This window comes from Macaca nemestrina, chromosome 6 (assembly GCF_043159975.1).
Source record: "Macaca nemestrina isolate mMacNem1 chromosome 6, mMacNem.hap1, whole genome shotgun sequence".
NCBI lineage: Eukaryota > Metazoa > Chordata > Mammalia > Primates > Cercopithecidae > Macaca > Macaca nemestrina.
This window is the reverse complement of record NC_092130.1, coordinates 166,547,833-166,572,673: the sequence shown is the minus strand read 5'-3', so window position 1 is coordinate 166,572,673 and position 24,841 is coordinate 166,547,833. Positions and strand designations below refer to the sequence as shown.

General features: G+C 43.9%; 1 protein-coding gene across 6 annotated transcripts in view; it reads left to right on the top strand.

Annotated features, from left to right (window-relative positions):
* Window positions 1-24,841, top strand: part of LOC105492335 (trio Rho guanine nucleotide exchange factor) — a 368,213-nt gene that overhangs the window by 216,556 nt on the left and 126,816 nt on the right. For all 6 annotated transcript variants that reach the window (XM_071099091.1, XM_071099090.1, XM_071099092.1 and 3 more), the window contains exons 12-21: window positions 1,826-1,995; window positions 2,996-3,170; window positions 7,208-7,403; window positions 8,125-8,291; window positions 10,315-10,434; window positions 11,971-12,162; window positions 12,634-12,783; window positions 17,484-17,598; window positions 21,301-21,416; window positions 24,337-24,459. In XM_071099091.1, coding sequence (XP_070955192.1) covers window positions 1,826-1,995; window positions 2,996-3,170; window positions 7,208-7,403; window positions 8,125-8,291; window positions 10,315-10,434; window positions 11,971-12,162; window positions 12,634-12,783; window positions 17,484-17,598; window positions 21,301-21,416; window positions 24,337-24,459 — 1,524 coding nt within the window. The remainder of the gene's footprint in view (window positions 1-1,825; window positions 1,996-2,995; window positions 3,171-7,207; window positions 7,404-8,124; window positions 8,292-10,314; window positions 10,435-11,970; window positions 12,163-12,633; window positions 12,784-17,483; window positions 17,599-21,300; window positions 21,417-24,336; window positions 24,460-24,841) is intronic.

Sequence of the window (24,841 nt, the reverse complement as noted above, 5' to 3'; positions counted from 1 at the left end):
GTTTGCCATCATTAATAATTAGGGAATTGCAAATTGAAACCATAGTGAGATATACCACTCATTTAGAATGGCTTAAGTTAAAAAGACTGACCACATCAGTTATTGGTGAGGAAGTGGAGGAATTGAAACTCTCATACACTGCTGGTGGGAAGGTAAAAATGATACACCGCTTTGGAAAAACTTGACAGTTTATTAGGAAGTTAAGCATACACCTACCATATGATCCAGCCATTCTACACCTAGATATTTATCTAAAAGAAAGGAAATCGTAAGTTCATACAGAGGCTGTGCCCAAATGTTTATAGCAGCTTTATTTGTAGTGGCTCCAAACTGGAAATAACCCAGATGTCCACCAGCAGATGAAGGGATAAACTGTGGTTTCATACATACAGGGACTGCTATTCGACAGCGAAAAGGAATGAACCCTTGATACACACAGTAGTGTGGATAAATCTCAGGGTAATTATGCTGAATGAAAGAAGCTGGACAGAAAAAAAAAAAAGTACATACTGTCCCAGTCCAGTTCTAGAAATTATTTTAGAAAATGCAGGGTAATCTCCAGCGGCTGAGAGCAGGTGAGTGCCAGGGAGGGAGTGGGACAGAGGGCATCAGCCAGCTTTGGGATGAGGGAGAGGCTCACGGTGAACTGGGCGTAGACAAATGTCAGAACTCACACTGGACACTTTACATTTGTGCAGCTTATAGTACGTCAGTTAGTCCTCAGTAAAGCTGTTTTATAAAAAGCTTGGCTTGGAAACAGAACACCACAGGCACACACAGTTTCTTTCTGCACATACAGTTTTGACTTACGAGCCTCGAGGCAGCAGGCATTGGACAGGGTGTCAAGCGGGAGGTCCCGACTTGCCCCATCTCTCCAGCTGAGCTGGCTGTTCTCACTAGACATACAGAAGATGTGTGAGCTGACTCTTAGTCCCTGAGGAGGCTGAAAGCATTTTCTCCACATCCAAACCGCTGCCAAGCCACCAGGGCCTGCTTAGTGTAATTAATTGTCTTTTTCGGTTCCATGAATAGTACCCCAGAGATCTGCAGGAGTTAATGGACTTGCAGGAAGTAGGCTGTGCTCCTCGGCTCCCACCAGGCCCAAAGCCGTTCTTGCCACTCTCGTTCCAGGGTGTCTTTGCTCACCTAGGTCTCCAGCAGCCCGTTTTATGGTGGTGGCAGTGGAGGTGTCTGCGTCTTTTCGGCGTGCACACTCTTTCCGTCAAAGGCCCGAACTGTTGGCAGCCTGACTGCGGGGCCTGGGCTGGTGCCGTCACCTCCCTAGCTCCACACCCTGGTCCCCGGCCAGGCTCAGTGGTGAATTCCTTTCACCACATTGTGCACTTCCTTCTGTGTGCTTCCGGGGGAAATCAGTGGTTTAATAATGAAAACTTGAAATAAAAGTGTCCACCTGCTACGTAAGAGCCTGAGACATGTCAGAGAAGGTGTCTTATGTCAGCAGAGGTTTCTGTGGACTGAGGGTCTTTTCTTATTTCCACCACACTCAGGATTGAGCCTCAGGAGAATGGGAAAGAGCAGTTTCCCTTCCCTTTCCTTTTTCTCTTTTGTGACAGTGCTGCCCGCCTGTTTATCTTCCTCCCTGCGGCGGTGGCATGCTGCTTTTGTTGTGCATGTGTTCCGCTGGCAGTGGGACTGGATGCCCCTCCCTCCTGTCCTTCCTTCCTTCCCTCTGGGAGCGGTCTGTCACCAGTCTCCTCCCAGGGCAAGTCACACACCGACTCCGCTGGGGCCACTTGGACACCGTGCGGCCCACCTGGTGGTGCAGCCAGGCCGGCCGGCCTCACCCACCTCTCCCCTTCCCCAGCTGTGGACGTGGCTGGAGGAGCTGCAGAAGGAGCTGCTGGACGACGTGTATGCCGAGTCGGTGGAGGCCGTGCAGGACCTCATCAAGCGCTTCGGCCAGCAGCAGCAGACCACCCTGCAGGTGACTGTCAACGTGATCAAGGAAGGGGAGGACCTCATCCAGCAGCTCAGGTGGGCCTCACCCCTCTCCTGGTCCAAACGGATTCGGAAGCCCTGCCAGTGACTCCCCTTCCCCTTTTACTCTTGTGGGCAGTCAGCTCTGCTTCTCTGTCCAGCTCAGTGCAGAGCAAGCAGCGTCGTGAAGACAAAGGAGAGAAATGGCTCTCTTCTCTCTTTTCTTTTCCCTCCTTCCTTACAGTTTAACTTCATAATAGTTTTCGTTATAACGTCGACTAATACGCCACATAATTTAATTGTAATATTTTCTCTTAACATCCAACTAGTAATTATTGACACTTCTTTATAAACGAGATGAATGTGAGCCTCCGAGGACTGCGCCCTCAGGCCGGTCTAGAGGACAGAAGTATTCACCTCCCAACGTCCAGATTCAGCCAGGCCTGCAAGGGGCAGACACCCACCCCCAAGTGCTCTTCAAAGCAGGATATGGAGGCAGAGCCAGGGTTGGTTTTGTTTCCTCTGGAAGCAGATTTTTTTTTATTGGGTCAGGGGGACCATTTAACCCCCTACTGTATCACTCAGGACAGTTTCTCAAGTCGTTGACTGATAAGGGCTTTACATGACGTTCACTTTTGCTGGGAGAGGCAGGAGGCGGTTACTTAATAAAGGCTTAATTGATTGCATTAAAGGTTAACCTCTCATGTCCAATATGATTCTGTCATTTATACTAACCAGGTATCATCCGTTTTTTACTTAACAAGAAAAGTGGCTAAAAATACAACTCTAAAGTGATTTTCTATAATTATTAGCCTTCTTACAGAGTGATTTCAGAAAATGCCAGAGAAATTCTTCAGTGTATCCTCACATTCAGCAGGATTGCTCCGAGGAGGAAGCCTAATATTGTTTTGCAGGGGAGCAGCCCATTCCATTTTCTGAGACAAGCAGTGCAGCTTCCTGCCAGCTTTCTTCCCCTGAAGATCTGCGTGGCCGGATCTGGTGTCTAACACTGTGTGACTTTCTCATCCAATTCCTGTTCCTCTGTGCGCTCTCGCAGGGACTCTGCCATCTCCAGTAACAAGACCCCCCACAACAGCTCCATCAACCACATTGAGACGGTGCTGCAGCAGCTGGATGAGGCGCAGTCGCAGATGGAGGAGCTCTTCCAGGAGCGCAAGATCAAACTGGAGCTCTTCCTGCAGCTGCGGATCTTCGAGAGGGACGCCATCGACGTGAGTGTCCCGTGGCCGGCGCCTGCCTGCCTGCCTGCCTGTGGGAGCCCTGGCTTCCTCCACAGCACCAGTGCCCTCTTGTCTCTGCCCCGCTCAGGTCCTGTGTCCTCACCCACACCCCCAGCCTCTGCACCAGGAGGGGTCCGGGAGGGAGAGAGGGTTCCTGGAGGCTGGAATTGGATCATCCCTGGGAGGCCAGGGGATGCTCAACCCTGGGCCCTAACGTTGGAAACAGTAGAGCAGGCAGCTCGCGTGGCAGGAGCAGAGCACAGCAAGCACTGAGCAGAACCGAAGGAAGCCAGCACAGCTTTCTCTCAGTCTTGGGGTGTTTAAACCTTGATTGGGTCGCACACAGCACTCCCTTGTCCTCAGCTTAGGCACAGTCATCAGCTTCAGGCAGCAGCCCTCCCTCTCTTCCTCCCTTTCGTCTTCTCATCCTTGCCCCTCTCCTCCTGTCCTCACCTTCCCCTTTTCTCTCTCTCCCCACCTTCACTCTCTCCTACCTTCTCTCTTCCTTGCTTCCTCCCTTTCTCTTTCCGTCTTTCTCTCTCTTGCCCTTCTCTCTCCCAGAGTGGGAATAATCCTGACTTGTGGTCATAGCATTTTAGATAATAGAAAACCCAATTTCCCCCCAAAGAGGTGTTCTCAGATTATCCATAGTTCTTACCTAAACATGGACTTCTGCACCTTATATGTGAACAGGAGAAAGAAGTTACAGGTGTCTTTTATCTTTCTTCAACACAAAGAGAGTGGTTCTGGGTTCTGTGCTTAGGAGGAGCTTGCTTTTTTGACACCGTGCGAGCAGAAGTCAGTCCAGTCGTGTGAGTGTGAGTTTACCTGGGGACATGACGAAAGGAGCCAAAGCTCCCCTCCGCGGGTGAGCCTGCTGTCCTGGAGTCTGGCCGCTTCATGCAGCTGGTGGCTGTGACGGCCCAAAGGCCTCCTCCACATACCTCTGGGCTGCCCGGTGGTTCCTCTGTGACTGCTGATAGACACCTGCAGAGCGCACCCCCTTAATATTTATTTCTCGTCTCTGGTTTAGAACTCATCAGCAGTCCTTGCCACTCAGGCTGGGGATGGCAGGGCTGTGCGTAGCCTGCCCTCAGTCACCTTGGCACAGGAAGGACCTTCTGCCCGTAGTGGGCCGTGTGACTTCCCCTGGGCCTGTCTATAGGCCTGCCCTGGGGAGTGGTTTTGGTTTGTGGTGCAAGGACCAAGTCAGCCCTGCGCAGGACTCTCTTGGATGCCTTTGCTTGGCCACTTGTCTAAATCTCCAGCACTGTTTTCATTAACAACAACAGACCGTTTTGGCTCTGCTCATGCTCATCATTAGTGAATAACAAGAAAGGAGTCAAACCCTAAACACGTGGCTTGGTGAAACCTGCTCAGGTGCTCTCAGAGTCTTGACCTTTAGATCCACGTGGAGCTATGCAGAGAAGAGGCACCTGCACGCTGGCCTCTGCCCAGTGAGGGCCTGCCGTGGCCTCCCCAAGGTAGCAGCACAGACTAAAGGGGAGACCAGCCAGGTCCACTCCCCTCTCTCACTTCAAAGGACTCACTTTTGTAAAACTTAGCTGCATATGGAATATTTTCAACTAGGAAACACAAACCAACCAGAAGCATTAGTTGCAGTTTTTCTTCCAGGACATTTTGATACTTGAAAAAAAAAAAATTGATTCATTTATCTTCATACTATTTTAAAGAGAAAAAAAATTTTTAATATTAAAAAAGTTGTATTTATTATAAGTATATGAAAGTACTCCCAGTTTCATTGAACCAGATCAGGAAACAAAAACATACATTTTTCCCCCAGCAAGGCCACAAAATTACAAGTGTCCTAGATAGAGCCAGGGTGCCAGAGCCTGGGGGAGTGCATCCTGAATAGAGGAAGCTGTACCTGCAGCCCAGTCTCAGGCCAGCTTCAGATATGGTTCAGAAGCTGCTACAAGATCACAGCCTGAGAAGCTCTATTCTCTTTAATCCTGAAAAATGAAGATCTGAGCAGTTTAGGCTTTGGCCGGGTTTCCTCTCTTATCCAGGAAGATGCCACATCTGATGGCCCATAGGAGTATGGAGTTATGTTTTAAAGTTTATTATGACCGGATGTGGTGGCTCACGCCTGTAATCCTAGCACTTTGGGAGGCCGAGGCGGGCGGATCACCTGAGGTTAGGAGTTCGAGACCAGCCTGGTCAACATAGTGAAACCCCGTCTCTACTAAAAATACAAAAATTAGTCAGGTGTGGTGGTAGGGGCATGTAATCTTAGCTACTCGGGAGACTGAGACAGGAGAATTGCTTGAACCCCAGAGGCGGAGGTTGCAGTAAGGGGAGATTGCGCCATTGCACTCCAGCCTTGGTGACAAGAGTGAAACTCCATCTCTGAATGAATGAATGAATGAATGAATGAATGAATGAATGAATGTCTTCAAAGCTATACAAAAGTACAGATGGCAGTACAATGGAACTACCGTGTGCCTGTCCCACAAATTCAGCATGATTTTACCAGCCTGGTTAACCTTCTTTGGTTATTGCGGTGCTATAGTGTTCTAGAGAAAATCATTGCCAGCTTATTCTTTCACTTCTAATGGCTTTTCTAAAAGATGAGGCTATTTTCTTACATCCCCACAATCAACTAAACATCTTCCCAATTTAACAGTCATTTCTTATTGTCATCAACTCCCAGCATGTTCAGATTGACGTGGGTGCCTCAATTAGGAGGCACGTGAAGTTGGCTCTTGTGTTTAATGGTCAATTTCTTAATCTAGAATTGTCTCTCTTTTGTCCTCCTCCTCTTTTTTTTATGCCATCATTTGCTAGAATAACTAGATCGGTTGTCAAAGGAACCAGATCCCACATTCAGTGTTTGTTCACTTGTATTATTTTAGGTTGTGTAACTTTTAGTTTCCCTGGTGTTTCCTCTAAACTTAGAAGTTAGATGCAAAGACCTGATTCTAGTTCTCTTGTTGTGCAAGAGTCTTTCCGAGGTGGTGCATCGTAGTTCCCCATGCGAAGGCTGGGCCTGTCTAATCCCACTTCCCTGGGGACCCTGAGGCCGGTTCAGGCACCGTCATGCTGAGCCTTCTGTGGTTAAATCCTCTCAGCCTTTTTCTCACAGTGGTTCACTATGTGCTGATGATCATTGCTTATGAGAATGTGAAAACAGTTTTCCAATTTTATTATTCTTTCTACATTTAATAGCTAGATTCATCTATAAAGAGGAATTCTTCATTATAAAATGTTCTTTTATCTTTTAGTTAAGTGCCAATATTTAGGATAATGATTGGTTTTCTATCTACTTTTTTTTTTTTTTTTTTTTGAGAGAGGGTTTTATTCTGTTGCCCATGCTGGAGTATAATGGTGCCATCTCAGCTCACTGCGACCTCCGCCTCCCAGGTTCAAACGATCCCCCTATGTCAGCCTCCCAAGTAGCTGGGACTACAGGCGCATGCCACCACGTCCAGCTAACTTTTGTATTTTTTGGTAGAGATGGGGTTTTGCCATGTTGGCCAAGCTGTTCTTGAACTCCTGACCTCAAGTGATCCTCCCACCTTGGCCTCCCAAAGTGCTGGGACTCTAGGCATGAGCCACCACCCCTAGCCAATTTACTGTCTACTTCTAGTAGAAACCAAATACTTTTTCTTTTCTTTCTTTTTTTTTTTTTTTTTTTGACTTTTAGCTTCTCATTATTTTTGAACACCATTAGGAATAGTCATGGATTTTTGTATATACAATATATTTTACGTAGTTTCAGTAATTTATTTATCTTCTCTTTTGGTATCTTTGGCCAGTGGGAACCCCTTCATCTGGCTTCTGTGTCCATTTATTTATTTATTTGTTTGTTTGTTTGTTTATGTTTAATTTATTTAAACGGCTTTATTGAGGTGTGATCTGTATACCACTGAAGTCATGCATCTTAAGTGTTTGACGTCTCTGTTCTTTGACAGAGAGACATCTCTTCCTTCCTTACTTGGTACAGAGTGAGAGGTGGCTGCGTGTATTTATTTTTTGTCTTGATCTTAAATACCTTCCTCTTTCAGATTATCTCAGACCTCGAGTCTTGGAATGATGAGCTTTCTCAGCAAATGAATGACTTCGACACCGAAGATCTCACAATCGCAGAGCAGCGCCTCCAGCACCACGCAGACAAAGCCTTGACCATGAACAACTTGACTTTTGACGTCATCCACCAAGGGCAGGATCTTCTGCAGTATGTCAATGAGGTCCAGGCCTCTGGTAAGAGGCTCATTCCATCTGTGTCCGTTGTGATTTCTTCATGTCCTCATGGCAATTCAGTTTATTTCAGTGGGATGACTGCACATTTTGTTAGTTCCTACGATATAGGTATTCTAGATACCTGTTCTTTAAAAGAATGTTTTGCATTTTTATGTAATACAGTCACATTTAACATGGTTAGAGTACTCACCCATGATATTCTCACATACTATTTTAAGTATCATGAAATTTAATTTTACACAATGACATGTTGTATCTCTGTGAATGAACTATAAATCCCAGGAAAACATTTTTGCATTCTTTATTTTATTAGTTTATATTTTACCAGCAGATGTCACTATAGGTTCAGAATTGTATTAGAAACTTAGCAACAACCTGCATATTGCATTATTCATTTCACACAAATTAAATGCTTACTAAAGAGGAAACTGCATGTAATGAGGATAACAACAAAAAAACCCTGAAATTCGCTCATTTCTAAAGAATGCTGCACTTTCCTAGTTATCAGTGTGGGAGTAGAAATGGATGGGATGTGGACGTGGATTGATTGCCTGTACATCCTTTGACACACATTACCCTCCTTGAACTTGCCCTTCAGCATAATGGCTTGGCCCCTAGCTGGGCAGATCATTCACAAAAGCAGATTTTGTGCCATCCACCATTTGAGAACAGAAGGTTGAAGTGCTAGCTGAATTCTAGGGTCTCCCTTTAATGTCCACAGGCGTGGAGCTGCTTTGCGACAGAGATGTAGATATGGCAACTCGGGTCCAGGACCTGCTGGAGTTTCTTCATGAAAAACAGCAGGAATTGGATTTAGCCGCCGAGCAGCATCGGAAACACCTGGAGCAGTGCGTGCAGCTTCGCCACCTGCAGGCAGAAGTGAAACAGGTGAGCAAGCGACTGGATGCTTGGGGAGGCTGCGCTACAGACGTTTGATATCTCATCAACTTCCTGGAAATTCTGACCTGTAGCATTGGGGAGGATTGTGCCCGCTCAGAACACAGCTGTCTTGATATATAAGATAATGCGCACATACACACACCCCCATTACAGCCATCCCTAATGTGTGAAAAGGGAGCCAGTGGCCAGGATGACTGGCTGGCTGTTCACCCAGCACGGGCAGCACTAGAAGGTAACAGCCCTTGGTTTCTTTCAATATTGATAGTCTGTCTCTTGCTTGAAAGCCTGAGCATATTGCCTCTTATATGACTTTTTCTGCCCAGTACTGTTAGGATCTGGATTGTTTCTCAGACTCCGTATGCCTGGGTCATTTCTTGTGTTATCAGGATACCGTATTACCACATCCTGATGGCATGACAAAGTGAAAATAGAACATGGGGAAGGGATTGCTTTTGGCTCAGTACCAGTGGGATTCTATGCGTGGATATGACATTTTATTAACTGGCTTGATGGAGGGAGAGAAAAGTTTATGGTGCCCTGAAAGATGCAGAGAAAGCAAACAGAAAGTGAGTTTGGTTGGAGGGGACTTAAGATGCCTCTGGACCATGAGCAGGAGGTGGTGCAGAAGTAGGTGACACTCACACTGGGGCAGGTAGACTCTTCAGTCAGAACTGTTGAAAAGAGCACCTTTTGGTCTCCCACATGCCATCTGTAGCGTGGGTATTTTTACATATAAACAAGTGTTGTGACCTGCTAACAAAGTGCTCCTTCTTGCAAAAACACAAAACAATTTAAGAAATAACGGAATAAATAAATGTATCCCTTAGGATTTGCCTTTGCCTATAACAGAGACTAAAAAATAGTGGCTTTGAAAAGGTGTTTTCCCCATGTGACAAGTCAGGATATAGAAGATAGCTGGTCTGCATTTAGTGCTCCCGTGGTACATTAGGCTGAAATCTTGGTGATGGGCGGCCTTTCCCTTCTGGTTGCCAAGTGGGTGTTATAGCTCCAGCCATCACTTCCATATCCCAAATTATCAGGAAGGGGAACACATAATGAGAAAGAGGCAGCCCCTCTATCACAAAAGAAATATTTTCACAAACTTCCCCAGAGATTCCTGCTTTGCTTTCATTGGCTAGACTTGTACATTGCTGTAGCCAAGCTGTAACAGGAGCTGAGAAGTGGTTTTATTGTTTAAGTCCTCTTCCAAAGTTGGGGTTTTACTTAGAAAACCCCAGCCACAGAAGTGGTTTTATTGTTTAAGCCCTCTCTCAAAGTTGGGGTTTTACTTAGTTGGAGTTTTTCTAAGTAAAGCCCCAACTTTGGGAGAGGGCTTAGACAATAAAAGTACTTCTGTGCTAAGTAAGCGAGAGGGCAATAGGTATTATATAGGTTACTTGAGGTCTCTTCCACATCCAGCTATCCAGAAGACCTCCCACAATCTGTGGTTTCCACTGTCAGAATTTACTTCCTCTGAGTGTGTGTGCAGTTGAGAAGCTCATGGTTTGAACCTGATCATTGTAGCATGGTGTTATTCATACCTTTTTTATTATGCCATTCAACACTGCAGGTAAATTGGAAAATTAGTTCGTGAAATAAATTAGTTCACACTTTTCAAGCAGTTGCCAGTTTTTCAGTCCTAAAAATGCTGAAAGAGAATGAAAAATGCTTTTCTTGATTATCAAGGAATTCTTGGTGCCAGTAGGTTTTCTAAAATGTAGCCCTTAATCTATTCTGGCTTGTGGACTAGTATCAACAATCCACTGGACCCTCCACCTTTTCATTTCCCATTTGCTACTAAAAATAACAGAACTAATTAAAAAGATGCAGCACTTGCAATCAGGTACCATGGAAGAACATCAGGCTGTTGCCAGGAGGATGATGAAGCCATCAGTGCTTTGTACCTACCAGGAGCAGCTGGACCACCTTGCACGCTCATATCTCACCCCTGATGGTCCACAGGATTCTCTGGAAAGTCCGCTGCTTGGAGTTACCCTGTGTAATGTTTCAGGTGCTGGGTTGGATCCGCAACGGAGAGTCCATGTTAAATGCCGGACTTATCACAGCCAGCTCGTTACAAGAGGCAGAGCAGCTCCAACGAGAGCACGAGCAGTTCCAGCATGCCATTGAGGTAAGGGCGCTGGGCCTCTCTGTGCTTTGGCTCTTTCATTCCTCAGGACAAACATCCTGAATCCAGGGGGTTCCTGTTCTCCTATTGTAGGGGTCCTGGCAAGATGCACTTTCTCTGATCTGGAACAGCTCAGAACGAAGGAGCCCACATTGCAGTCTCAGCTGAGGTTTTCTAATATCTTTCTGGTCTCATAAGTATGTTTCTCCTATGTTACCAACCTCAACCAAGCAGAGAGCTCACCAAGACCAGGTGTATATCATGAATTCACTATCAGTCCGTAAACAATGCCGACAGCAGAACTCCTCAGATTCCTGCTTAAAAGCAGCCTTGTTCACCTTAACAAGGGTCTGTATGCCACAACTGTAGCAAAATGACTTAGGCTAATTCCAGGCCTGATCCAATTCACTGTCAGCATGTGGACTAATGATTTTTATTTTTTCGGTACGGGTAGGGCACATGGGTAATGGTTCTGATTGGTAGTGGTGAGGTAATGTCAAAGGAAAAAACATTTGATTACAGAAATGTTATCTCCCCTCCTCTGCTCACATGTTGTCAGCCAGAGAAGGAAGCTATAGAAGTTGCCGCTAATTTATTCCCTAGATTAATTTATTGTCAACTGCTTGATGCCATTGGACGTGCATTAACAGCTCTTCGTGAGGTGCAAACTCTGGGCATCTGTATACTGTGCCAAAGGATTTCTAGTAATTAAATTGCAAGTAATAAATCACTGTGTCTGGGTAAAGGATTAAAATATATTGTATATAGTGTTTTATGGGATCATTTGTACTTCTTCAGGTGAAATGAAAGGTTTTGCTATTGTTTAAAAAAAATCTTGTATCCTCAGAGACCTGTGCTCTCCCTGACCACCCCCTTCCTTGGCTCTACGGCCTCACTGGAGAGAAGCTGACTTCTCAGCCCGTCCTGGCTCTTCTAGTGAGGACAGATGAGCAAAATCTTACTGCATTTGCCATGCTATTTGTGTAGATTTATCAGATGGCATGGACCTCCAGAGAACACAGTTGTTTCATTCTTAGCTTTTTATTTGTTTTTCCTTTCCTTTTTAAAATCAATAGTTCTTGAAAGCTTTTCACTGGAGTCCAAAGTTAAAGTTGCAAGTGAAAATAAAAGACGTTCACTCTGGCCACCTTTTCTCTACTTGTTCATTTGCTTCCAGCAGCTATTATGAGAAGGATCAACAGGAATAATAAACTTGGAACATTTCAACTGCTGCTTTGGCTGTTAAGGGTCTTTCCTGCTATTTTTCAGACCAAGAACCCTGCAACTGAGACCCGTTCTGGGAGGTCCTGATGAATTTCATCCTTCGTTTAGCTAATTTAAACATAGACCTAGTTGTTCCTGGGCATAAAACCTTTTTTCCTAAACTGTCTGTTGTGCTTTTAGAAGCGTCCTAGTGAGTATTAACTGAAGGTATTTCCACAAAATCATCAAGAACAGAGTAACTGTAGCCATCCTGGTTGCTTTCTAGTCAGTGGGGACACTGGCAAATAAGGCTTCCCTTTTTTTGTCTGTCTCTAGAAAACACATCAGAGTGCGCTGCAGGTGCAGCAGAAGGCAGAAGCCATGCTACAGGCCAACCACTACGATATGGACATGATCCGGGACTGCGCCGAGAAGGTGGCATCTCACTGGCAGCAGCTCATGCTCAAGATGGAAGATCGCCTCAAGCTCGTCAATGCCTCTGTCGCTTTCTACAAAACCTCAGAGCAGGTCGGGAGAGGTTCCCTCCCTTGAACTCTCCACTGATACTTTATTTTGAGCTTAATTTCTTGGGACAACTCAATCATTGTTAACATGTCAGTCATTATTGAACCAATCAGTTGCAAGTCCAGCAGGGAAAGGGCTTTCTGGAGTTAAAATTATTCCTGTATACCTTAGATGTCAAAGAATAATAAGCTAGAAAGTAGCTGAGAAGACACCTCTCTTCTTGTCATTTAAACATATGACCTGAAACACATCAGAGAGAGACAGGATATTTGCTTTGGTTTTGTTCTTGCTCTGAAAGGTCTGCCTGCTTTTGACCCTGTAGTTGTTCTCCAGCCAGATAGAGCCCATGGCTCCCTCTTATGTCATCTTCCTGACAGCATCTCATCCCCAGAGCCCGACTGAAAGGGCTTTCCAGAGATACCAGTCGGCAATGGCAGATGCCAAGTCTGAGCCTCAAACTTTTCCTGCTTACAGGTCTGCAGCGTCCTCGAGAGCCTGGAACAGGAGTACAAGAGAGAAGAAGACTGGTGTGGCGGGGCGGATAAGCTGGGCCCAAACTCCGAGACAGACCACGTGACACCGATGATCAGCAAGCACCTGGAGCAGAAGGAGGCGTTCCTTAAGGTAGGGGCAGCGCTGTGGACAGTGCACCCAGCAGAGGCTTCCTGCCTGCCAGGCGCGCGTGGCACAGTCATCGCTTCCTAAGGGAGCGTGCCCCATAGCTCTTGCCTGCTGTGGAATGTAACAAGGGCAGTATCGCATCAGTGAGAAGTCAGCTGAAGAAAGAAAACCTTAACATCTTTTTCATATGCGATTGCCCTGTCTTTCTAGTTTTCACAGGGAAATAGCTGAAAATCTGTATGAATAAGGATTGGTTGGAAGTCACAATACCAAGTGATTCTGGAGACAGAGCGATTAATCAATTGCTCTGTTGATTGATTAATCAACCAAATCGGTTGATTTGGTGAAAAACAATACAAATGTAGCTTAAAATAATCTTCCTTTGGAAACTCAGCCTCTTCATTCCCTTCAGAGGGAACGAAGATTGCATCTCAGAAGAGGTTTAAGTGTGGCATGGAGGAGACACGGTGCAAACGCCACACGGCTTGGGGTGGCAGTCACTGATACCTACTCAGGAAACGCTTCTGACAAGACAAGTGTGTCACATGCAGACCAGGCTGGGAGTTTTCTCTCTGAAAAGCTTTAAATGAGGTATTTTTAAAGACTGCTTTTTCTTTTTTTTTGGTTGTTTTTTTTTGTTTGTTTTTAATTCAGAAAAAGGGTCTCACTCTGTCACCCAGGCTAGAGTGCAGTGGTGCAATCACGGCTCTCTGAAACCTTGAACTTCCTGGGCTTAAGCCATCCTCCCACTTCAGCCTCCCTAGTAGTTGGGCCTACAGTGCTCTGTCATATTTTTATGTATGTCACATTTAGTCATACATGGTCACAGATGTGCTTTGGAACAGTTAAATTTTTCAAAGTAGTTGAAACATTTAGCAACATTTGGTGCTGAATGTTCCGTGTTGCATTCTTGGGCTCTTACAGAAATTCTGAGGCTCTGCTTGTTATCACCGCCCAGGCCCATTAAAAGTAGGGGTGGTGGTCACTTTTCCTCCTTACCTCCTCATTGCTGCAGCGCTCTCACCTCTCTGACCACTTTCCTGTTACACTTAATACTTTTTGTGTTTTTTTCTGAAGTCCATCATCTGATGGACAGAGTTATTGTTCAGTCTGTGAGGATAAATTGTAACTCTTTGGAAATTATGTCTGGTAACTTACTTTGTGCTCCCACCACGGTGGTCGGGGTGAGAAAACCATCACAGTTTCCACAGTCAGTCTTTATAACTGTGTCAACACCTTTTTAAAGCCCCTGCCCCCGACATGTCCCTGCTGCTTAAGTTTACTAAATGCTGACCACTATTAGGATTTCGAGGTGGAATCATTAGAATTCTCCCCTTTGTCCAGGATCCATTTAGTATGAAAGAAAAATAAATACCACTTAGTTCATGTAATTAAGATAGCTATTTAGGTAAAATTACAAAACAAAAATATAGGCAGTCCTCAAGTTACGGTGGTTTGACTTGTGATTTTTCGACTTGTTGGTGCCAGTGCGCTATGCATTCAGTAGAACCTGCACGTCAAATGCTAAACAACCATTGATTTTCACTTTCAGTGCAGCATTCGATAAATTACATGAGATAGTCAACATGGGATTATAAGATAGATTTTGTTTTACATGGTTTTGCCCAGCTGCAGGCCAGAGTAACTGTAGGCTTAAACTGAGCACATTTAAGGTAACTAGGCTAAGTTAAACTGGGATATTGAGTAGGTTAGGTGCAATCAGTTCATTTTTGACTTATAATATTTTTAACTTAACTTACAATGGGTTTATCAGGGTAAGCCAAGGAACATCTGTAATCACAAGCCTTTTTGGATTCCTTTGTTCAACTTGAATTTTGTAGTGTTTGTGTATAGGATATTTAAGTACCTTTTTATTGTGGAAATTTGAAGATATATACAAAAGTAGAGAGAATGGATTCTCCTCCTATTTTACTCACCCATCTTCACTGATTATCAATTTATGGGCCTATATCCACCTTCAGTGGATTATTTAAAATTCTAGATTTATCATTTTATTTGTGAATTTCAACAGTAAATTCTCCCTTTCAGAAATACAAATAAAATATCATTATCTTATCTTAAAAATTAATAGTAATTCTTTAATATTATCTGAAATCCAGCATTGTTAAATTTTCTGATTGTTCTGTAAATGTCTTTTTTTTTTTTTTTTTTTTGAGACAGTCTTCCTTTGTCACCCAAGCTGGAGTGCACGGGTATGATCATAGTTCACTACAGCCTTAGGCTCCTGGGCTTAAGCGATCGTCCCACCTCCGCCCCCAAGGAGCCAGACTACAGGCACTTGCCACCACACCTGGCTAATTTTTGTAGTGACGGGATCTTCTTATGTTGCCCATGCTAGTCTCAAACTCCTGGGCTCAAGTGATCCTCCCACCTTGGCCTCCCAAATTATTGGTATTACAGGCATGAGCCCCCACACCTGGCCTACAAATGTCTTTTTATACATGGTTTTAATTAAGATTCAAACAGGGTCCACGTATGGATTTGGCTGGGTATATCTTTGGAATCACTTTTAATCTAAACAATATTCCCTCCTTTCATTACTATTTATTAATTGAAGAAATAGGTTCCTCAGATTGTGGCACTTCCCCCATTCCAGATTGTCAATTACATCCTGTGGAGTCATTTAGCACCATCCACAATTTCTAGATTTTTGTTAGGTTGTGAGCCTTGATCAGAGCTGGTTTGAAAGGTGGTGGGGGTGGGGTGGCGGGGTGGGGGAAGAAAGAGGTGGGGGTGAGAGAGAGCGAGAGAGCGCGAGCGAGCTTGGAAAACCTTGCCAGCGGTGCTTGTGCTTCCTATGGGGTTGCTCAGGAGACACATCATGTCTAGTTCTCTGTCTCTGTGATTGGTAAGAAGATTGATGAGTGGTTCAAGTATGGTGAGTGCAATTCACCCCTCTGAACTTCCCTTCCACCTTTCAGCTAATGGGGTTAGCACCCAGTGGTGGTAGCTGGTTTTTAGGAATTGCAAAATGGTGATACTCTAATTCTGTCATTTCCTTTGGCCTCGATTATCTAGAATTATTCCCTCTCAGCTATTTGGTTACTCTAAAATAGTTTGTCCAGAAAAGGCAGAGTAAATGCTTGCTTGATCCTTTTTATTTGCCATTTTCAGGATAATGAATTGTTGCTATAGTAACTTCTACATATGACTTTTTTTTAGTATCATCATGGCTTTAAATATATTTGGTGTGTTTCAAAGCAGTCTCTGTCGTTTATCTTTTACACGCCGCTTGTCCTATCCATAGGAGCCCTTTCGAGGCAGGTCGCTTAGCTGTCCTTAGCCATCACCCTCGTAGTCTTCAGCATCTTCCGTGTTGTTTGGTTTTGACAGTGTATTAGTCCATTCTCATGCTGCTGTGAAGAAATACCTGAGAATGGGTAATTTATAAAAGGAAGAGGTTTAGTTGACTCACAATTCCACAGGACAGGGAGGCCTCGAAAACTTACCGTCACTGCAGAAGGGAAAGCAAACACGTCCTTCTTCACACGGTGCAGGAAGGAGAAGAATGAGAGAAGTACAGGGCGAAGCAGGGCAAAGCCCCTCACGAAACCATCACATCTTGTGAGAGCTCACTCGCTGCACGAGAACAGCATGGGGGACCACCCCCGTGATTCAGTCACCTCCCACGAAGTTTCTCCCCTAACGTGTAGATTACAATTCAGATTACAATTCAAGATGACATTTGGGTGGGAACACAGAGCCAGACCATATCAGACAACTTGAAATTTCACACGGATCAGTAGAGACTCATGATGTGTTTTTCTCTTAATTGAAAAAAAGATAGCCTCGCTCCATCTACTGAAAAGGTCTGGAAACAGTGACCAACCCAAAAGCCCTGATCATCCCGAATGACTAGACTGTGGCTCTAAATACCGTTTACCACTAGAAGGAGATAGAGCTCCTTGAAGAAAAGATTAATTCCAGACCCAAGACAGGAAATGTGCAAGATGTTTCCAATTCAAATATAATTAAAGAGTTTTTTCCTTCTTTGATTTTACATTTGTATTCTTTTATATAAAACCCTTATGTTAAAATATATGAATGAAACTGGTTTGGTTTATCCGGCTGCATAAACATAAACACATACTGTCATTTACCACAATGACATCACATAACAAAGCTTCAACCAAGGTTGGCAAACTATGAACTGAGGGCTAAGTTGGGCCACCTCGACATAGTTTACCTGTCACCTCTGGCTACTTTCATCGGTTGTTGGTTTGAGTAGTTGTGACGGAGAAACAGACTGTATGACCGCCCCCAAAACTGAAAGTGTTAACTGTCTACCCTATATAGAAATCCAGGCACAGCCCAGCGGAGTTCTGCAGCTCAAGGTCTCAGGCCGTGATCCAGGGGCAGGCCAGGTGTGCAAACCTCTCCAGGCTGGATGGAGACAGGGCTTCCCTTCCTCTGTGACCATAAAGCAGGGGCTGCCCTCTGTGTCCTGCCCCATGGGCCTCTCTATAGGGCAGAATGTAGCAGCAGGTGTCATCAGAGCAAGGGCTTCAGGAAAGAGAGTTTTTTTTAATTGAATTAGGTTTTATCCTGTGCATTTTCTAAATCAGAAAGTGGCCAGATAAATGTTGTAGGTAAAGACATATATTAGAGCCCAGTGATGTGTACTCCAAATACACGTTTGTAGAAGTCAGATTAGCCAAACATCGCTCTCCATTGTTTTTTAGGCTTGCACCCTTGCTCGGAGGAATGCAGATGTCTTCCTGAAATACCTGCACAGGAACAGCGTGAACATGCCAGGAATGGTGACGCACATCAAAGCTCCTGAACAGCAAGTGAAAAGTGAGTAGAGCTGGGAATCCCCGGGGGCGGCCCAGTGCATGCCTGGCAAGAGACGGAAGGAGCCTGCACGACGTGTTCTGAACTCTCAACCTCAGTTTCGTTTTAAATGTCCGTTTCATGTTAATGAAGTCCTTACTAATGATCTTAGTTTAATAGTGAAAGATTAAACAAATGTATAGGCTGATACTATATTGAATAGGTTGATAATTTATTGAATAAATTGAAGAATATAAACAGGGAGAAAATGCAAAATCAGGATGATATTAACTGCCATTGGCTATTTTGTTAAAGTAAGTGAAAAATAAATAGGGGGAAAGGAAAAACCAGAGTTATCTATAAGCAAAGTATTTTTAAAAGCCCAAATTGAGAAAATACATCCCAATTTTATCACTATAAAGTATTATCAATTTTGCATACCTGAGGCATAGTTAATAAAAACAAATTGAAAAATAATAATATGTAGGTTATGTCATTTGAGTATAAAAACCTATAAAACCATGTTTGTGTGTGTGTGTGTGTGTGTGTGTGTGTCTGTATGTAAGTGCTTAAGAAAAGGTCTGGGAAAACGTATACTAAATTGTAATAGGATTGATGTGGAAGGAAAATGGATAAAGAAACTAAGGCGCAAAGCAAGTAACTTTGACCAGGGCCACACAGCCTAAGTTGAGTTTTATAGGAAAAAAATTGTGATAATCAGTTAGCAAATGATTCATCTCACACTTTTCAAAACAATATGATAGACAAAAGCTTTCTACATTACATTCTACTGTCTACTCATCTGATTCATCTATTAGTTATCACAAAATAATTTTGTTACACTACTATAATTCTCTAAGTTCTATCAATAAAACATTTTTATTGATGGACTTTTTCTTCTGGACAAATGCGCAACTCACAAAAGCAACCGTTTTTCTACATGAATAAGTCTTCTGGGCCAGCAAGTTGTTTGCATTGATAATTGGTTTACTTGGTTCATTTCCTATAAAAACAATGTCCTTTCATCCATCTCTCAATATTGCTTTTATTTGTTGGTTGTGTCCTGTCTTTTCTGATTGAAGATATTGTGGTCCTTTCTAGGTTGCACTAGTTTGACACACGTTTGTGTGTGAGAGGGAGACTATGTTTCATTTATTTCCTCATTAGATCTTCATTATGCCTTTGCTGTTGTATATCCTAATGTTGGATGCTGTGAAGAATTAAAATAGAAGTGTTCTGTTTCCCTCAGAGCTACTTGGGGGTGAAAGGTTTATTGATGCTCGAGTCAGTGCACTAAGTTCCTGTAAGAGTAATGGTGGCAGAAAAGACAGTATAACCCCAAGGCACAGGCAAAGATGAATCTCAGACCACGTGGTCAGAGGACCCCCCCCCCCCCCAGGAGCTTGAGGAAGCACCATATCCAAGAGGGCACTTAGCACCGTTTGCTGCTCACTTGCCCAAAATTAGTACTGGCTCAGGCAGAGACTGTGGAAATGAGAGACTAGAAAAAATGCTTTGGCTCATATTAATTTTCATGTGTGATATTTTCATGTAAGTGACAGCTTAATTTTTTTAGCAGACTTCAGATTTCAAACTTTTATTTCACTAAACTAGTTTCCTCTTCAGTGGAGTAAAAATAACAGCATGACCACTGGTCCCTGGGAGATAGTTGGCAGTGTCTAAAGGCATTTTTTATTGTCATCAAAAATGGTGACACCATATTGTCACCTTAAGAATATGGTGGTATTTAGGGTGATAATGGTAGAGATGGAGAAAAGTCAGTAAATTTGGGGTTCATTTTGGAGGTAGTATTGAGAGAGTCTGTTGTTAGGCTGGATGTAAATGCTGCTCTTCTGTTCTTGTTTATCACAAAGTACAGCCTGCTAGGAACTCAGTAAGTATTTGTGGAAAACTTCCTATATTAATGGTTTTCCAATATAATAAAGTTGCCAGAAACCCTCTATTTGATTTGCAGTTTCACTCTCGGAAATTTTTTTCTTAAGTTTTTTGTTTGTTTCATAAACTTCTAGAGCAAAACAAACTTAGTGTCAAAAATTCAAAAAGTGTACAAATGTATATAAGTTACCTAATTCCTTAGCTACTGGTAACCACTGTCAAGACTTTTGTGCAAGCTGTCTGTGCATATAAATGTAAATATGTAGAGAAATATAAACATGTATATTTCACTCACCCATCCCACTTTTTAATTTGTTACAAAAATGAGACTATATTACCTTGCAACTTGCATCTTTCACTTAATAATATATCTTAGTCATCTTTCTGTGTCAGAATTTAAAGACATGCTGTTCTTTTTAATACCCAGTATAGCATTTCTGAAGTTGATTTGACCTGTCCCTCAATTGGTGGGTCCTACGTTGCTGCCCATTTTCCACTGTTCTAAGCAGCGCTTCACTGTTCAAACATCTTTGTCCAAACAGTTTTGAATACTTGTGTGAGCACTGTTCATCTGAAAGATAAATTCCCAGTTCAAAGGTATGCATGCACATTTTCAGTGTCATTCCCTGGGGTCATCATACTCAGTTTTTCTTCTTCCATAATAGAGGATCGTGATTACCTGTTCCCTCACTCTTTCCAACACTGGATCTTATCCGTCTGCCAGGAAAGCAGTGAAAGATGGTCTCATTGTTTGAGGTTAAATGTGTTCCTGTATATTTAATGACTGTATTTTTTAAATTGTGAACTTCATATTTATAGGCTTTGCTCATTCTTCTTCTAAAGAATTGTTCATTATTTTTCTGTTGACTATTCTGTGTCATATGTTCCCAATTCTTAAAAAGATTTTGTCTGTGCACCAGTTTTTGGTGGTTCTTGTTTGGTTATGACATTTTAAATGTTTGTGTAATGAGTTTTTTTTTTTCCTTTGTAACTTCATGCTTCTCTGCTTCCCCACTTCATGTCCTTTCCTCTCCTAAGGGGTTATGGTTTTGTGTTTCTTTTTTTTTTTTTTTTTTGAGATGGAGTCTTGCCCTGTCACCTAGGCTGGAGTGCAATGATGCGATCGTGGCTCACTGCAACCTCTGCCTCCCAGGTTCAAGCGATTCTTCTGCCTCAGCCTCCCAAGTAGCTGGGACTACAGGCGCCCACCACCACACCCTGCTAATTTTTGTATTTTTAGTACAGACAGTTTCACCATGTTGGCCAGGCTGGTCTTGCACTCCTGACCTCAAGTGATCCACCCGCCCACTACAGCCTCCCAAAGTACTGGGATTACACATGTGAGCCACCGCACCCGGCCTGGTTTTTGTTTTTGTTTTTTTTTTTTCAATCCACACTTGATTATTACTCCACCACTTTGATATAACCTTTAATCTGTATAACACTCCATCTACACAAGGTTTTAACAGTCTTGAAAAAAATGCTGATTTTTTTTCAGCCATTGTCGAATTGCATATTATCAACTTGTGCATTATGTCGAATGCATATTACAAAATACACATATCCCACGAATCCATCCAGCCGGAGGTATGACAGACTGACCTCAAATTTCCAGTGGTCTCTTTATCGTAAGATGCTCAACGGAGGTGAGAGTGAGAAAAGAGGTCTGGTCGACATGCTCACTGAGACAGGAAAGCAGCGCGATTCTTTATTTATCGTGCTGTCTTGGCATGGCATTTGCCTAAAAGTCTCAATAAAAATGAATGGAATTTTGCAGCTGTTTTAATTGATTGCAAGCACCAACATACATCGTTTTCTTTTTTCTCTCAGATATCTTGAATGAGCTCTTCCAGCGGGAGAACAGGGTATTGCATTATTGGACCATGAGGAAAAGACGGCTGGACCAGTGTCAGCAGTACGTGGTCTTTGAGAGGAGTGCCAAGCAGGTCAGTGCACACCTGGTGCCCAGCCTCCCCGCAAACCCCCGTGCTTACACCTGCCTCCACAGAGAGGCCAAGCTTGACATTTCCGCCCTCTTGAAAACCACTTTCTAATGACAAACAGTATTGCCTTCTAGTTATGTTTGTTATGAAAAGAAAACCCCACAGCCTGGTGAAAGCATGTCACTCCATGATTTTTGACCCCCAACACGTGTGCTTTCCCCTGCTGTCTTTACCTCATCTCTAAGACAGCAGAGTACAAGTCATAATGATGAGGACTGTTTAAAAACTATTAGGGAATCTTGGTTCTGTACTGAGGTAAATACAATGGCTTTTTTAATATTGATGTATTTATATTTTCAAGACAAAGTTTTTATTTTTCCAATGAATCAAGCTAAAATTAAGTAAGAAATGTGACAGAATTTCTTTCCTTTTTTCTTTTTTTTTTTTTTTTTTTCTTTTTGAGACAGAGTTTTGCTCTTGTCGCCCAGGCTGGAGTGCGGTGGCATAGTCTCAGCTCACTGCAACCTCCGTCTCCCAGGTTCAAGCAATTCTCCTGCCTCAGCCTCCCAAGTAGCTGTGATTACAGGCGCCCACCACCATGCCTGGGTAATTTTTGTATTTTTAGTGGAGATGAGGTTTCACCATGTTGGCCAGGCTGGTCTCAAACTCCTGACCTCAGGTGATCTGCCCACCTCGGCCTCCTGAAGTGCTGGGATTACAGGCGTGAGCCACCGCACCTGGCCCAGAATTTCTAATAATTTAGTATAGTCAAAAAATGTTGATGTATCAAGGGGGCACATTTGGAGCATCCCCTTCTTAGGTCATTTTAGGATGAAGTGCTTCTGCCTGTATCATCAGTCATGGAAGATCATTTTATTGTAAAATCTGACCCCATCTTAAGCATTAAGATGCCTGTCACTTCTGTTTTGCCTTAATGGGAGCTTAAGAATCCGTAAACTTTCATCCAGAATTTGGGGGGTCTGGAGGGAAGCACAGGAGAGAAGGTGATTCCCCCAGCGCCTGTGTGTGGCCTGGCCCTGGTCTGGGTGCCTTAAAGTCACCCAGGGCAATTCTGTGATGTCAGTCGGTGTTGACCCACATTCTGACCACGATGCGGACCCATCTTCTGAATCCGGCTTGCAACCTGATATGCAGCTGATCCAGAGCAGGCATTGGATACATGCTTTTTAGCTGAAGAAAAATTAACTTTCTTAGCAGAGATTTCAGACTTAAGGAACAGCTTTTGTTCCATTTTGGAAAATGTAGGTCTCGAAGGATGCAGCCCATGCTCAGAACTCAGTTCCCAGAGTTGGATGAACTGGGTTCCTAGGCCAGGGATCTGACGCCCTGCTCTGCCTTGGCCCTTCTCTCCTCCCAGCGACATTCCAGGTGTAGCCAGCATGTTCCCAATAGCCAGGTGCATGCAGTCGCGTTTGGTAAATTATACTCTCTTAACATTTTATTAGACAGTTTAACCATATTTAAGATCATTGGAGGCCTGGTTGGATTTCTAATTAGAGATGGTTTCAGGTTCTTTTCTCACATAACTTTATTATCTCTCCATTGAAAGACAAGGAATCCCTCAGCTACAGAGAAGCAAAATTGTTCATAATTCTGTTGTCAGAGAAAGATAATGGAATGTATTGTTGCATTTTCCTAAAGTCCACTTATTCACCGAAAATAAAATCCTGAAGTGCGTGCTGTTGCAGGTGGTGCCCCGTCTGCCTTCCGGCCGTTCCGCTTCTGTTCACTGTCACAGTGTGCAGCGGATACCCGGTGCTTCCGCAGACCAGCCTCCAGGGCTCTCGCTGATCTCCTTCCTATCTCCCAGTCTGTCCATTGCCTTTCTTGGCGCTCGTTTGTGACTTGTTCTTGTCTTTCTTTCCTCTTCTTTCTGTGTGCTGTCTGCCAGCCCAGGCCTCCATTTCTGGTCTCTGGATTCATAAATCCCACTTCCTTGACATCGCTCCACAGTGACTTTACCAGAAGCAGAACTGCAATCGCAGTTCCCTGTCCCCAAGTCCCTCTTGTCTTGTTGTTAGAAACCACTAGGTGTGGTGTTCTCGATTCCCTCTTCCCTGCGCCCTGCCTCCTCCTCCTCTCCTCGCTCCTGCACCAGGTCCAGGAGGCGTAGACCTGTGGGTTTCTCAGCCTCTTCCCTGCGCCCTGCCTCCTCCTCCTCTCCTTGCTCCTGCACCAGGTCCAGGAGGCGTAGACCTGTGGGTTTCTCAGCCCCGTCCCAGTTCCCACTGCTGCCCTGGCCGTGTAACCTTGCCCCTCTGCTCCAGGGTGCTCCCCAGGGCAGCTGCCTCCCCTCTCTCTCCACTCTAGTCCCTTCCTGAAAAAGGCTCATAGTAGTGGTTTCTTTCATTGTGCTTTTATTGTGCCTTTAGGTTCGTGGTTGCAAGAAACTCAAACTTTTGTGTGTGTGGGAGTGTAAATTAGTTCATTGTGGAAGACAGTATGGCGATTCCTCAAGGATCTAGAACCAGAAATACCATTTGACCCAGCAATCCCATTACTGGGTATATACCCAAAGAATTATAAATCTTTCTACTATGAAGACTCATACACACGTATGTTTATTGCAACACTATTCACAATAGCAAAGACTTGGAACCAACCCAAAGGCCCATCAACAATAGACGGGATAAAGAAAATGTGACACATATACACTATGGAATACTAAGAAACTCAAACTTTTTATTGTTGCCACATAAGCGACACCATTATAACCATCTAGAATGTGCTTTTTAAAAATTTTGTAATTGTGATCAGACTTCAGTTTTATTTCACAGAGGGAATGCTGCTCGATGCTGCCAGCCTTGGTTTGCGATTTGACCTTTCAACAAGGTGCTGCGGCCTTTGGGCTTCTCTCAGGAATGTTTAGCCTGCTGACTCCATTCATTCCTTCCCATTCCAGGCTTTGGAATGGATCCATGACAATGGCGAGTTCTACCTTTCCACGCACACCTCCACAGGCTCCAGTATACAGCACACCCAGGAGCTCCTGAAAGAGCACGAGGAGTTCCAGATAACTGCAAAGGTGGGTTCAGAGTGGACTTTGTGTAGTAGCCTCTAAGTCGAAAGCGAGTCTTTCTCAAAAATATCATAAAGAAATAAATACCTCATGAGACTGGAGAAAAGGGATGACCCAGTGGGCTGTTCCACATTAACTGGGGGATGCTTCCTCCTGCCGTTCACATGTGTCCCTCTGTGTCCTCCACCTCCTCCCTTCGTCTGTGTCCTTTGTCCCTCTGATGTCTGTGAATACCGCCGTCTGTCTCCTTTTATTCCTTGTTTTTCTCATTATTCCCTTCTACACTTTCCCCCTCCTGTTTTCTTCTCTAAGGTGTTTTCCGAGGACTTGCTATTTTTGTGAAACACTATTTGGTGTCCCCAAGTTGACCTTTCTGTATTCTCGGGGT